Source organism: Mixophyes fleayi, chromosome 6 (genome assembly GCF_038048845.1).
Source record: "Mixophyes fleayi isolate aMixFle1 chromosome 6, aMixFle1.hap1, whole genome shotgun sequence".
NCBI classification, from domain to species: domain Eukaryota; kingdom Metazoa; phylum Chordata; class Amphibia; order Anura; family Limnodynastidae; genus Mixophyes; species Mixophyes fleayi.
In genome coordinates, this window is record NC_134407.1 from 32,902,144 (window position 1) to 32,916,346 (window position 14,203).

The 14,203-nt window shown below is 40.0% G+C and overlaps 1 protein-coding gene across 2 annotated transcripts in view; it reads right to left on the reverse strand.

Moving 5' to 3' along the window:
- Positions 1–278: 278 nt before the first annotated feature.
- NEURL1 (neuralized E3 ubiquitin protein ligase 1) overlaps positions 279–14,203 on the reverse strand; it is a 214,728-nt gene continuing 200,803 nt past the window's right edge. For both annotated transcript variants that reach the window (XM_075216211.1, XM_075216212.1), the window contains exons 5-7: positions 11,756–11,902; positions 2,643–8,982; positions 279–2,486 (exon numbers count right to left, since the gene is read on the reverse strand). In XM_075216211.1, coding sequence (XP_075072312.1) covers positions 8,741–8,982; positions 11,756–11,902 — 389 coding nt within the window. In that variant the 3' untranslated portion in view covers positions 279–2,486; positions 2,643–8,740. The remainder of the gene's footprint in view (positions 2,487–2,642; positions 8,983–11,755; positions 11,903–14,203) is intronic.

Genomic DNA, 14,203 nt, shown 5'->3' on the forward strand with positions numbered 1-14,203 from the left:
AAAGCATGTTGGGACTTGTAGTTTCACAACACCTGGCGGGCCGCAGGTTGGACAGGCCTGGTGTAGTGTATATTTTGTATCATGTGTAAGAAAACATGATATTAATGTGGCACAAGGCACAGAATGCTTGAGCTGCCTCTTTCCTAGTGAGCCAATAGGCTGCATCCTCATTTAATTGCTCAAGTCCACCAAAATGTCTGCCTCCGCTCTGTGTGGGTAAACAATGACCAGTAACCAGCGCAACATGTGGTCAAAACAAATGGATGCAGAAACTTAACTTACTTAAATCATTTTTATTCACAATCACATTTTCATCTAAAACCTTACAATGAATAATCATTTTTAAAACAAAACCACAAAATAGTAATAAATAGATGGAACAAAGTGAAAAGACATTCATATACATTTATCCAATGGTAACAGAAAGAGGGGGCGGGGCATCTGGGTTTATGGCTATAATTTGCACTTTTTAATTACATCACAGGAAAGAGAATGTCCAGCCCACACGATAAAAGACGTCTGAACACTGGATATTGACTAAAGATTGGTCCACGGCTAAAAACAAGATTGCAACGTATTTACATGAAATGATCAAACGTGTCTTCAAATTAAAACCACTGATTTTGTCGATCTGTCCTTTACAGCAACACATTTCAGGTAGGTTTATTTAACCCTTTACCATCCCTTACAGGTAGCTGACCCCACCAGCCCCTCCAGCAATTAGGTGATTGACCGATCCTGAATGGAATGCCCCAGCAATTTAGAGACTCCGGTCCTAGAACAAGCGCAGCGCTGTACGCTTCTCCAATACACAGGTCCATGAAACAGTTCCATCAGTTTAATGTACACTTCAATACATCACCCAGTAAAAACAAACTCCGCAGTTGGCAAGAGATGTACATTCCTTGTTTTCATTGTGCAGTGATTTTTATTCCGACCCACCCTCAGTATATGATGATTGCTTCCTTGACTATGTATTAATGAAATGCTTGAATACAAGTGGATCCAGATGTGACAGTACAGAAAGGCTAATAATTAACCTGAGTCAACTCCAGAACTGATTAGTAACAAACATGTTGGATATGAGATGCAGCAAGAAAATGTAAATCCTTGCACTGTAGTAATTATAATTAATGTCCGCTTCTATGTATTTGCCCGCGGCCTTATCGTAGAGTTGCCATGTTTTCCATTTTGTTGTATACATCTACTGATGCCTTCCTGTCCTTATTTAATGCAAACATTATATTGTTTATTAAAAGCGAACTGATGGTTCAATATTCTTTGAACAAATCGTCCTTCCCCAACTGATAACATTATGGGTGTGTCGGTAGAGCTGATTGGTGGACATGTAGCTGACCCAATCAGTTACCCCGACATACTGACTGGAGACCTTCTCAGAAACATAACATTCCAAAGCCTGGAAGATGATGGAGGCGGAATGGGAACCCTGTGCCCGGCTGCAGTATTGGGGGTGGAGCACCCACAATTTTACCACCTGTAGGGAAGGAAGCTTTAGTCCAGAGGCTGTTTATACTATCCTCTTAAACACACAAGCTACTTGTTCCGACTACAAGTAGGTAAAATGGTTTCCTAGGAAACAGAAATACTTTGTACCAGAAGCGATAACACATTTCCAAGGTGTCTGCTTAATCTAGTGGAAGATTGGTGCTTAATTTAATTTGACTTTTTGAACATTAATAGGCAGTGCTCAAGTCAGAGAAATAATGGACAAATGATCCCATGGATTATTCTTATGGCTCTTGGCTCTGCGGAAAACCAGTAGGTCTCACAATGGCTTTGTGCAAGTCAAAGCAAAAGAAAGACCGGCTCAGAAAGTGCGAGCAGGAGGCTGTCTCCTGATTGGCCGGCCATTGTGTGGACAAGGTACCATGAATATATATATATTGTGTATATCCACCATTCTCAACACTTGCATTAAAGAGGGGAATTGTTTACTCCTGGTTGGAAGGGTCACATACAGGAGGCTCAGGCTTAGACTGGGTACACACTACAGGGTTTTCAGCCAATTACTGGCCAATCACACGATAAACGACCGTTCGGCACAATATTGCATTACTGTGTGCGCTGCAACGAAAGATTATTGTTCCAAAGCCCATCTTATCATATGATTTTTAAACCAAACTAAAAATCTCGTTCAACGATGGAACAATGCCGTTCCGATTCTGCAGTGTGTGCGCGCACTCATGACCAGTCATGTCCATATATCTCTATGGAGTGCGCAGTCACGACATTTTCAGCCGGTGGGTATGACAGATGAAGGGCACAGATCTGAAGGTAAATTGAGTAAAACATGTATAGTGTGTACTCGGGGATCAGCTGCTGATCAGGACTTTTTTTCAATCATTTGTAAAATCGTTAACTATATTGCATCGGGAGAAATTTTCTATAGTGTGTACCCAGCCTAACAGTTGTCCTCCACTGGTTTACTGAGTGATACCATAAATCGGAGAGATGTGAAGATAATTCTACACTATAGACCAGGGGTAGGCAACCTGCGGCTCTCCAGGTGTTGTGAAACTACAAGTCCCAGCATGCTTTGCCAGTAGATAACCAGCAGAGAGGTGGCAAGGCATGCTGGGATTTGTAGTTTCACAACACCTGGAGAGCCACAGGTTCCCTACCCCTGCTATAGACCTAGGCCAACAAGGTCCATTACAATCTTATTTTCTCTTTAAATATTCAATTGAATGAGCTTCCTTTGATGAAATAATGGAAATTGATCATTTTGTACTATTTTTATTATTATTATTATTATTATTATTATATGCAGCACTTTAATAGAGGTGATCAATGTAATGACACAAAATATAGACTTAGCCAGAGACTGCACTTATTTTTCTAGGATATTGATATTAAGTCTGCACAACTAATACTTCCTAACCCAGGAGAGTCTAATTTCTGTGCAGTGATTGTGATGATTGAGCAGCAGGATTGTGACCTAGAGGATTCATTATGATTATATCCAAAGAGTAGCACTGGTACAAAACTAGTGTCATATATTAAAGCACACACTTCTACCTGAATGTTACTATAAAAGGCTAAGCCGTAGGTGTTTCAGGTCTTTTAGAGACTGGAATTGTCACGTTTATGAATCGATTGTGTTTGGATTACAGGTTGTATCGATGATTTGGTGCTTGAGAGTGACCAGTTACCCACTTAATCAAGTATAATGTGACTTTCAAGTTTATCAGTCACTATGATCTGCTTAGACCACGCTGTCTGGCTGAGATGTTATCTAAACCATACTTGCCAACTTCTAACATATCGCGTCATTTTGTCCTGCCGCACAATGTAATGACGCAAACATGTCATTTTACAGTGGGGAGCGAGGCCAAATGCCGCGATTCTCAGGGAATTGCGGCATTTTGGATCTAATTCTGCCCACTTCACTAGGAAGTGGGCAGATGCGGGAGGCTGCCATACTCTCTTGAGAGTCCGGGAGACCCACCCGGAATCCAGGAGTCTCACGGACATTCCGGGAGAGTTGGCAAGTATGGTCTAAACTGCGTCAGGCACTCGGTTGATTTTCATTTCTTGTCTTTTTATTAATACAGAGAACTTTCAAGGATGAAGAAGAGAAAACTCCCTGTAAGTAAACTTGTCACTTACACACAATGTTAAGCTAACACTCCTTCCAAAGGTCCTTAATTTTCAGGGTCAGTTTGAGATTTGCCCCTGGAAACGTCTGTCCCTAAAAATGCCTGACACCTCAGTGATCCCACTAGTTTCTACTGACTTAACAGGCTGCATTCTTATTAAGTATTAGTTTGTCCCAAAACATGGCTGCCACCACAGTAGCCATAAGAGACAGCATCCAGCTGCTGTTTGTTTAACATGAGATGAATTGGATTCAAAGAAATATTAACAGTTCAGTAAAACAAACGGAAACACATCATTAGACTACGGACAAGTCACAGAGTGCACTTAGCACACATATTGCAGTTCACATTGCTGCTATTTAATAGTTCATTCTACTATACCACTAACACCAACCACCAAGCATCACCTAGTTTCCTCACATATTTCTAACTCTTACGGACACGTTTTTACAAGTAAATGTAGATCAGCATGAGAATAGTAGACAGGTCAGGGTTACTTGGCTACTAGTGGCCACAATTATAACGTCACACATCGGTATTGCACCTATTAACACTAAAATGTCCAAAATGATCCCTGGAATATATTTGGGGTTTGTGCAAATTTTCACACACTTGAGACTCATGTCGATAGCAGGGTGAGAGGTGGAGCCCTAAGTAACAGCGTTGTCTCCATTATCAGTTGCTGTCCAGCTGAGTTTCTCCCTCTTGAGTTTGCCCAAAACCCATTTCAGTACATATTCCTGTTACACAGCAGGGGAAAGGTGAGAGCCATTGAGGCAAAAAAAACTTAGCCTTATGTGTGGCAATTAGTCTCTTTATATTTGTTCTTGGGTTAAGAAAACACACCAGGCATGATAGGAAAAAATATGGTGTGGATTATTTTTATGGCGAGATGTGACTACCTTGAAATGCACTGCCACACGTATGGCTAAGCATGGTGGAGGCGGCCATTTTGTGTTCTAAACCAATAATATTCATGACAATGCAGCGTAATTCACTAGGAATTAGTGACATCACCGGGCTACAGCATGCCTCAGTGATAATGTCACCGAGTACTGGTGAACTGATAGGCTGCATTCTCCTGACTAGCAAACAAAATGGCTGCATCCACAGTGTACTTCAGTGACGTTTCTGGCCCCTTGTTTAATTGCTAGTCCGTTGTCTCATGAATATTGGTATCTGTAACTCAAACTCCCGCTACCTGCACCTTCCTTAAAATATAAGCCACCTCTTTATATCAATGTATATGACAAAAATACATAACATAATGCAGCTTTTTATAATCACATTCCTTAACTGATATCATTGCAGTCATTATTTTTAGTGTGTCAGATTGTAAGAGCCATAGGGGTTTTCCAAAGTTCCCATTATTCCCAATATTGAAGCACTTCCTGCGACAGTCATGTATATCAGAGAGTGGCCGGTGCCTAGAGGTTAGCAAGCTTTTATATCACTATTATAGGATTATATCTTAACTAAAATCATCATTAAATAATAGTGGGCTACCTTGGACTGGGTCACAGGAGTGTCTGCATTTTCTTTCCTTTAAAGTGCTCTTAATAGGTTTGCTGAGCAGAGTCTCGCCCACTGGACTAAAATTTTCCAGCCTTCCCCTGATGACCCGAGAATTCACTAGGAACTAATGACATCACTAAGGCATGACACAGGTTCTAAGAAATGGATTGGCTGCATTTTCATGATCATTAATTACTGCCTAGGATGATGGACATGAAGTGTCACTGGGGCCTGTTATACATTGCTTAGTGATAAAAAGTCGAGTTCATTTCTGACTTTGACCTTAGCCGACACACAAACACAATAGCTCCTGTAAGCTGTTAAGTAGCCATTATTCTCCAGTAGACAAGGCTCTATAAAACATTCCTTTCGCTCAGTTCTAACAGCCAACATCTTTATTCATCGTTGGTCAATAGAACGTTCTTCAGTTTAAGGTGAACCTAGTCTGAGGTGTCATCATACTCTGGCCCATTCCCAAGGACATGTCGTTACAGGCACTAATCGCGAATTACACAGAAACTGCACTAGACCAGTTGCATTTTTAAAACACATTTGTCATATTACAAGTATCTTTAGTAGTAATTATTATAAAGATTAAAATAAAGGACATAATTATCTGTCCAGAACAAAGACTAGCAATGGTTACCTCAGTGTGATAAGAAACGCTAGGATGACGTGAGGTTGGAGATAAGATAACTTAGCCTGTGTTTGGTCTAAATATTTGGATCGCTGTGTACTGAATTTAAATAGCGCATTCATATTGTGCTCTTCCGAATACATTTCTGAGAATAATGGGTTGTGATATTTTGGGTTAAATAAAATGTTAGTCTAAAAGCATTCTGTGATGGAAAGGAGCATACAATAGGTTACAGTAACTGCTTTGCTTAAGGCTACTGGCAGAATATCTTCTTTAGACAAGAAATAAAACCCACAAATTTAAATAAAGTACATTATGAGAAAAATGTTTCAAAATAACAATTTGCTGGATGTGCTAGCAGTAGACATACCTGACCCATGGCTGTCTGGGATTACGACTGACATCTGATTATTTATTTATATTGTGTGCAGTTAACACCACCTTGATTTTAGATTTCAAGCAAGGCAATGTGGACTAATACTTTCATATCAAAACTGAAAGTCCCATTAGAATGCATAAGAGGGTGTTTAAAATCAGCCTAGATATGGGTCTTTTATCACCAAACTGTAACAAAACATGGCAGGATGTGGTGCAAGCTTCTAGCCACATAATTATGACATGAAAAATTGGGGCTAGAGGGCTCAATTTCTAACATTTAGGTACAAAATAATACTTGCCCACTCTCCCGGGAGACTCCCGAATTCCGGATATGTCTCCCGGGAGATCAGACCATTCTCCCACATGCTGCCCACTTCCATATGAAGTAACATGGACGAGGGCCTTGGTGACATTCTTTATTGCAAATCGTGCCATTTAATTGCAGCATTGCATCATGGGAGACAGGGCAAAAATGAGGCTCTTCACGACACCTCGCCCCCCTCCGCACCTTCACGTCACCGCCCCTCCAGGATCTCACAGAGGCGAAAAAGAAAGTTGGCAAGTACATATAAGATCTTCATTAAATAGCAGAAACTAAATCAGGGAGTAGCTATTATCTGTTCAATATCAAACAGTCTCTGATTTGAGCCTAATTTAATGTTAGTAAATGAGCCCTACTGTGTGACATTTAGCAGGTTTCAGAATTCTCACAAATTACTTGGCCATCAGTGGCCATTTATTTGCACCCGTCACTTAGGCAGCCATTTTTTGGGTTGGACCAGTATGCAATCTATCAATTTGCTAGAAACTATTGAACATATTGACATAGCTGAGGCATGAAGAACTTCATGCCCTGAGATGTCACCAGTTGCTAGTGAATTAATAGCTGCATTCTCATGATTATTGATTAAGTTCAGAAAAATTGATACACTGTATTGGCAATGGGAGAACTTTGAGGGTTCATCCAGATGAACATTTTTGCAGAAGTAGATTAGGCCGCATTCCAAACAGACCACCGCATTCCAAACAGACCACCGCATTCCAAACAGAACACCGCATTCCAAACAGAACACCGCATTCCAAACAGAACACCGCATTCCAAACAGAACACCGGTGTAAAAATTGTCAATTTTCAGTGTTGATTGCTCCCAGCACGTTTCGTTGTAAGAGCAATTACTAACAAAATGCTGGCTTCAACGATCCTTCAAATGCAATATTTTGGTCATGGCAAAACTACTACTTGTTATATCTGAACATAAATGTCTCAAGTTCTCTTAAAATCATTTTTTACCCTGTGTTTCAAAGCTATTCTCCTATTTTAGGTTTTGTCAGCAGAACTGTGATTGACTACTCATTTTGTTCCCAAAAATGGTTGAAGCAGCTAAGGTTACACAACTAGGGATCCTGCATTGGGTCATTGTCATATATTTCACCTGTGTTATTAGAATTGCTGATTAAAACAGGTCAGCTGATTTTTAGACCAGCGCTGCAGAGCCTCAAACATAAGAGACTAAGCACTGCCTCCTTGTAAAATGAGCAGCTTATGCAGGTACCGAAAAGGAAAAGATAAAATTGTGTATTCAGATAGGCCAGGAAATGAATTACGTTAGAAGTTAAAGGGAAATACTGGTTAAACATTCCATATATTGTACCTTATTATAATAAAAATTACAAAAAACACAGTGTGTTGATTATGTCAATACGATTATTTTTGGAAAAGCACCTTCATCTATTTTCATTTTATCATATGTAACTAAATCCCCAAATTTTAGCAGCTTCCCGATAAAGCCGATCTCCATCGGCACTTGGGGTAAAGAAGAAGAGATGATGTCATAGGGTGGAATGAGGAGCGAAACGTCCTTTAAAAATAATTATTAATCATGTTTATGCCAAATGTTGATCTACTCTTCATCATCATCAACATTTATTTATATAGCGCCAGCAGATTCCGTAGCGCTTTATGAAAGTGGTTATTGCAAATTACAGGAAAAGCACAATATACATTGTAATGGACAAAATTATCACATATTTTATCTAAATCTGTACCTCTCCCTAATCTTTGTTGATATGAAAAACACCAGTAAACCCACTATGGTTCGACTATTTCTAGGTGATGAGTTGCAACACAAATATTCTCCAACATCTATACCTACACAATATGAAAAGGTCAACGTCCCTTTCGACAAACTCTCCGAAAGCCTCATGTGTTCCTAATTTTGTTTATTCCATAGCAGCTATTGCTTGATATTCTCGAGTGATTATTTTACTTGGCCCAGAACCGGAACTGCAATTTCTTCCAACAATATTCCCGGATCTCAATTTAGGATGTTATAAAAAACCACCAGCATTTGTGATCCGTATCAGGCTTCCATACATTCATCTGAAAAGTATGATTGATGATCACAAGACTATGCTTCCCTGATATCTTGTTATCCAGAATCGTTGACTTCAGAGTTCAAACGTAACGGACGTTAACTGGCAAGTTTAAGTGCCTCTGACTTCTTCAAGGGCGTATTAAAAAAAATCTGTAAAGGACCCGTTGACAAAAAGGGGTTGTCATAGACGAAATAACTTCTTCCAGATCTTGGACCTAACTGCTGCGATAGGTCTTAATGATGTCTTTGATGAGACGTCTGCAGATGGGACAACAGGCATTGTTCATCTTCTTCAGTCTCAGGCCGCACGTGTAGCACAAACACATATGTCCACAGGAGTAGATGACGGTGTCTACCAGGTTCTCATAGCAGATGGTGCACTCGTCGCTCCAGGAACCTGAGACGGATGGCGAGATGGGCGACTCGGGCATGCTCACTGGGGAGTTTGGAGCGGTACCTGTGTAAGAATTACATAAAGAGAAATTTGGAGGGTTATTATACAAAGGGGGAAAAGTAACAGGTTGTAGAGGTTATTTAAAGCTTGCAGTGAGTATCCCATTTATACATGTTATGGTTATTGCACATACTGAAATAACTTTATCACAATATAATGCCAACTATCACATTTGAGCTTCTTTATTCTTTCTCTCATATGGCCTATTGACCCTCTTTGTGCTATTATATTGTTCATTACTTTCACATTATAATGCACAGATTTTATATAATGCATGTAGACTGAGCAGATCACATTAATACAACTGGATGAGTAGAGATTATTATTATTATTTATTTATAAGGCGCCACAAGGTTTCAGCAGCGCCGAACACAGTACAAACAATGGACAGTACAGGGAATAACAGTACAGAACAATAGTAACGGCAGTCAAGATATGGAATTCATTGCCAGGGAAGGTTGTGATGGCAGATTCAATAGATATGTTTAAGAAAGGATTAGACAAATTTTTAGCGGAATGGTGTATCCAGGGATACGACCGTTAATTTAAAATAAAGGATAGTAGTGGATATAGGGTAAAAATTGGATTGCAATATTGAGTCTGGGGGGATTTTCAAAATTGAAACAGATTGGCGGTTGCCTACTCTGGATTAATTTCAAATATAAGTGCAGGATCGCAGGAGATCCAAAATAGGTTGAACTTGATGGACTGGTGTCTTTTTTCAACCTCATCAACTATGTTGCTATGTTACTTTGTAATAAACGAGTAATACCAAGACTTCAGATGCTCCAGGAAAAGCAAAAATATTGAGGTTGGAGCAGAAGAGAAGGTAGAGAGACAGGAGGGAGAAGGGCCCTGCTCATTAGAGCTTACATCCTAAAGGGAGGGCAACAGACAATCGGCACAGAGGGAGTCAGAGGAGGGGAGCAAGCGCACCCTTTTCAAAGGAGGATCCAGGAGATGAGAGCGAGCATGGAAAGAGTGTTAAGTGGAGGGCTGGATAAGCTTTGAGGATACACATACGCCACCGCCAAGACATGTATATTTCCGATTTATCTGGGTTTAAATGTAGACCAAAAAAATCTCTGCATAGTCCCACAAGATTAGGAACCATTTCAAATAATTGACCTTGGCCAGCTCCACCCATCACATGCAAACATTCAGCTTATTCCACAAAAGACGATATGCTAATTTGTATCCAATCAGTGTTTCTTTAACATTTGGATCCCTATAGAAACGCATATAGAAGACACAAATGCTGATCTCAAGTGAAATGCAAGGTATGGTTAGTTCTGGGTGCACCTCTCATATACTGTAAACAGGGGGAGGTTATAATCTAGTGATAAGATAGTCAGTGATAACAGAAGGATGTGATTGTGAGGAGGTTGGAGATTAACAAACTGTCAATATTGGTTTGCATAATATTCGTCTCATTCTATAATTGGCCATAACATTTTCTTGTTTTTTTACTAGAAATTCCACAACATGCAAAACGACCACCAGCCAATATATTCCCGCAACGGCCAGTTATGCTCGGCGGGCATTCTGAAGAGACCGGAGACGTTTTTATTCCCTTTTTAATACAGTGGTAAACAACAATAATTGCAGTTTATTTAAAAATTATGTTCGCATGGTTTTTTTTTTTCTTTCTTACTTTTTTTTTTTTTACTTTTTTGATAGAGGAGTAGCGGAAAATACATCGTGGCATACAGTCCACAGTGCTCCGGTGCTGTGTTGACCGGTCTGTGGCTGGTTTTTACTACAGCAGGTGGACTAAACGTTCACAGACTTCATGTTTGTAGTGTAAATTAACCAATGCTGAATGGCTCTGAGTCTGGTTAAATATATGTGAAGGTTGCCTGGTGCCCAATATTTATTTTGGATTACACGGCACCTTGTATGTGGTATGATGACGTAATAGTGGAACCGACATACTGCATTGCTTCACCGCTGGGTAGCGGTTTGTTCCACTGCGAAATTCGATTCACTCTCTAAATTTCAAAGCATTAGAGGCAAATAATTTGGGATTGTAGGGTAAGTATGGGTAGTGAGAAGAGACCAAGATATAAGACAGACGAACAGACGATGAATGTTCTTATGAATGTTCTTATATAAAACAATGTTCTTATATGAAGAAAGAATGTCAGCTTTATACAGTAAATTAGCCTTATAGGAAATAAAGTATTTCTCCATAAATAGACAGTATATTAGTACGAAGAGAGTATTGACCTCCTGATATCTCAGCCATTCATCCAAACACTGGTTTCTCATTGCACTCCAGGTGCTTGCGCTTTCCTTTCATGCAGAAGATAGCACAGGCAGGTGGGGTTTGAAGTGGGATTTCATGTCTGGCCTCTCTATACACCGCTTGGAGAACAATTAGGTCTGATAAATCAAAGTCCTTACTTACTACAATGAGGTGCAGGGAGAACACAAGTAACGGCGTTTAACAGATGGGAGCGGCAGACAGAGGTGATTTAATTGTTTGTATAGATATATCCTTGGTGACCTGACTACACCACACATGCTTCAATCCGACTGGATGAGTTTGAACTCCTAATAGAATCATATTTTCTTACTATCTATCCTTCTATGTACAAAGAAACAGCATTGCGTATCGCACTCATCAAGATTTCTGTACAATTCGATCTGAATTATGAGCTATATCCAATGTATTTTTGTATACTAGGGAAATAGGTGGTTGGTAAACTAGTAAAATAAATTGCAAAAAAAATAAGTAAAACAATGTTTCGCCAGTGGTGAATGCTACACTCACCACTTATAGAGTTACACAGGAGTCCCGGCACACACGTGTTCAGTATGGGGTCGGAGCTGCCGCTGCACAGGCCTGTAGGACTGTTTGGAACGGATGTGGGAGAACTTGGTGTAGATGGCTCTCGGAGATCAGAGGATATTGTGGAGCCTGCAGAAGACGACAGATAAATTATTTCTTTCTTTCTGTTTCAATGTGCATTTCCAGCAATTGCATTTAACAAAGGTATTCACATGTCTTAAACTGATTCTGATACCAGACGGGCAAATCTGAGGCTCGGAGACTAGTTCTTGAGAGGCCATATCCTTTTATAATTTAAAAATTATAAAAATGCCCAGAAAGAACAAAAACATAATTGCTCATAAGTCTTATACAAGTCCTATTATGTGTTATTTTTTCTATATGAATAATTCTAATGTTTCTATATTAATACATTTCAGCAAAACCAAGGCTTGGGGGTAAATTTATGAAACTACGAGTTTCCGGAAGGTTTAAAAAGTGGAGATGTTGCCCTTTAGCAACCAATCAGATTCTAGCAAGCATTTATTTAGCACATTCTACAAAATGACAGCTAGAATCTGATTGGTTGCTATAGGCAACTTGATAAATTTACCCCTTGGATGCAGAAAGGAAGATGTCTATCCCTTTCAGCAGTTTAAAAAACCAGCTGTGTCCTATAGTTATTTATGAAAGTGTATATATCCTGTACATATCTGTAGGGCCTGCAGTACATTTTTACAAATGGTGTATCCAGCAGCTGATATAAAAATGATGCTATGTAAGTGAACCCTGCAGGCAACTGGTCCAACAGGAAAACACATTCAGGACAGACAGATTATATTAGAGATGACAACACAGACAATGTCAGCCAGATCCACATAATCAATTACTGAAGAGAGTGGGAAGTGGAAGTAACAGCTAATTCTCTCTAATGGGCCATGACAAGCACATTCGGGCTGATTTCATGCTGGAACATATATCCAAGGGTCAGGTCTGTCACGTAATCCTGGTCCTGACTGAACTTATAAATATTGCAGTGATACTGGCCAGATGTATCTGCACACTGTATAGGGTTTCCATTTCATGTAACAGAAAACTGAACACATTTTTATTTGACTTCTTTTACCCCCTTTTGAGAGTCAAATCTGAAAAAAAAAAATTGTTCTAGAAATCTATTCTTACTATTGATGTGGCAGATTCCCCGACACAGTGGAAGCCACCATTATATGGGCAGAAACAATATTAGATGACACACATGCCCACTGTCCTGAAATGTCCAGGACACTCCCGAATTCCTGGTAGGCCTCGTGAACGGATCCGATTCTTTGTGAATAGCTTAATTTTGACCCCGCCCCATGACGAAATAGCATTGTGTCATGGTGGTGGGATCGAAAAGATGCCATTCAGGGTGACGGGACACCTCAGCAGTGGAAAGTTGGGAGATGTCCCCTTCACATCCTGAGGTAGCAATAACAGAACAGGTATTGTGGCTGTACAAGCACTACCAGGAGCAGGCTGGGATGGGTGGCATGGTCTGCCCCCTGGGTTGGTCCCATAGTGGACTACCTTGGGTTAAGTCACTGGGCAACCTGCATTTTTTTTCCATTAAAATGTTCCTAATAGGCTGAGTCGAGTCTTGCCCCATGGGCTAAAATTTGCCAGCCCTCCCCTGAGAACCACCACGATACTTTTTCAATAGACTTCCTCATGTAAATCATACCAGTGGTAACACTTTCATGTATGGGCCAAAGCAAAAATAAAGGCCATTTGTCTGCCAGAACTCCCGTTTTTTCTGGCCATAGGGTTTTTGCGTTCATCAAATGTCTCCATTGAAATTAAAACGCTGTCAAATCAATTATCTCTCATGAACAAAAGAACAGTAAACAGAGGGTGCTGTAACTACCAATCAAATTCTGTATTTTTCTAGCACAGATTACCAAATAAAAGCAGATTTGTGTTACAGACGTTGTGTGCAGTTACTTGTGCAGCAGTTTATAGTTGTACAAAGTCTTCTCCAGCCTAGTCCTTGAAGCCTATGGTACAGTATCCGTGTTGTTGTCCTGCTGAGCACTGTCACCTGCTGTCTGTTGTCTCATCCTTGCACTGTACTACATTCCACAGTGAATTATCTTCATTTAATGCAGCGGTCACCCAATCCTTTACACTTTCTACTCTCCTGCTCTCATTTTGGTACTCTTTCCCAGTGTAATGTTTTCAGCCTTTGTGGATTATTCATGTGCACTACTTTCTTTGATGGAAGAGCTAAATAAAATATGAACCGGTACCTACATTATTAAAGCGTTACTAGGAGGATCCCACATACTACCAGATAAGAAAGCTTAAAGGGAAAGTATCAAGGGGATTATCTTTCTGGAAGTTATTATTCCGTAACTAACATGATGGCAGCAATCTCAGCCTGATATACTGCCTAGAGACGCTGAATTCTCCAGT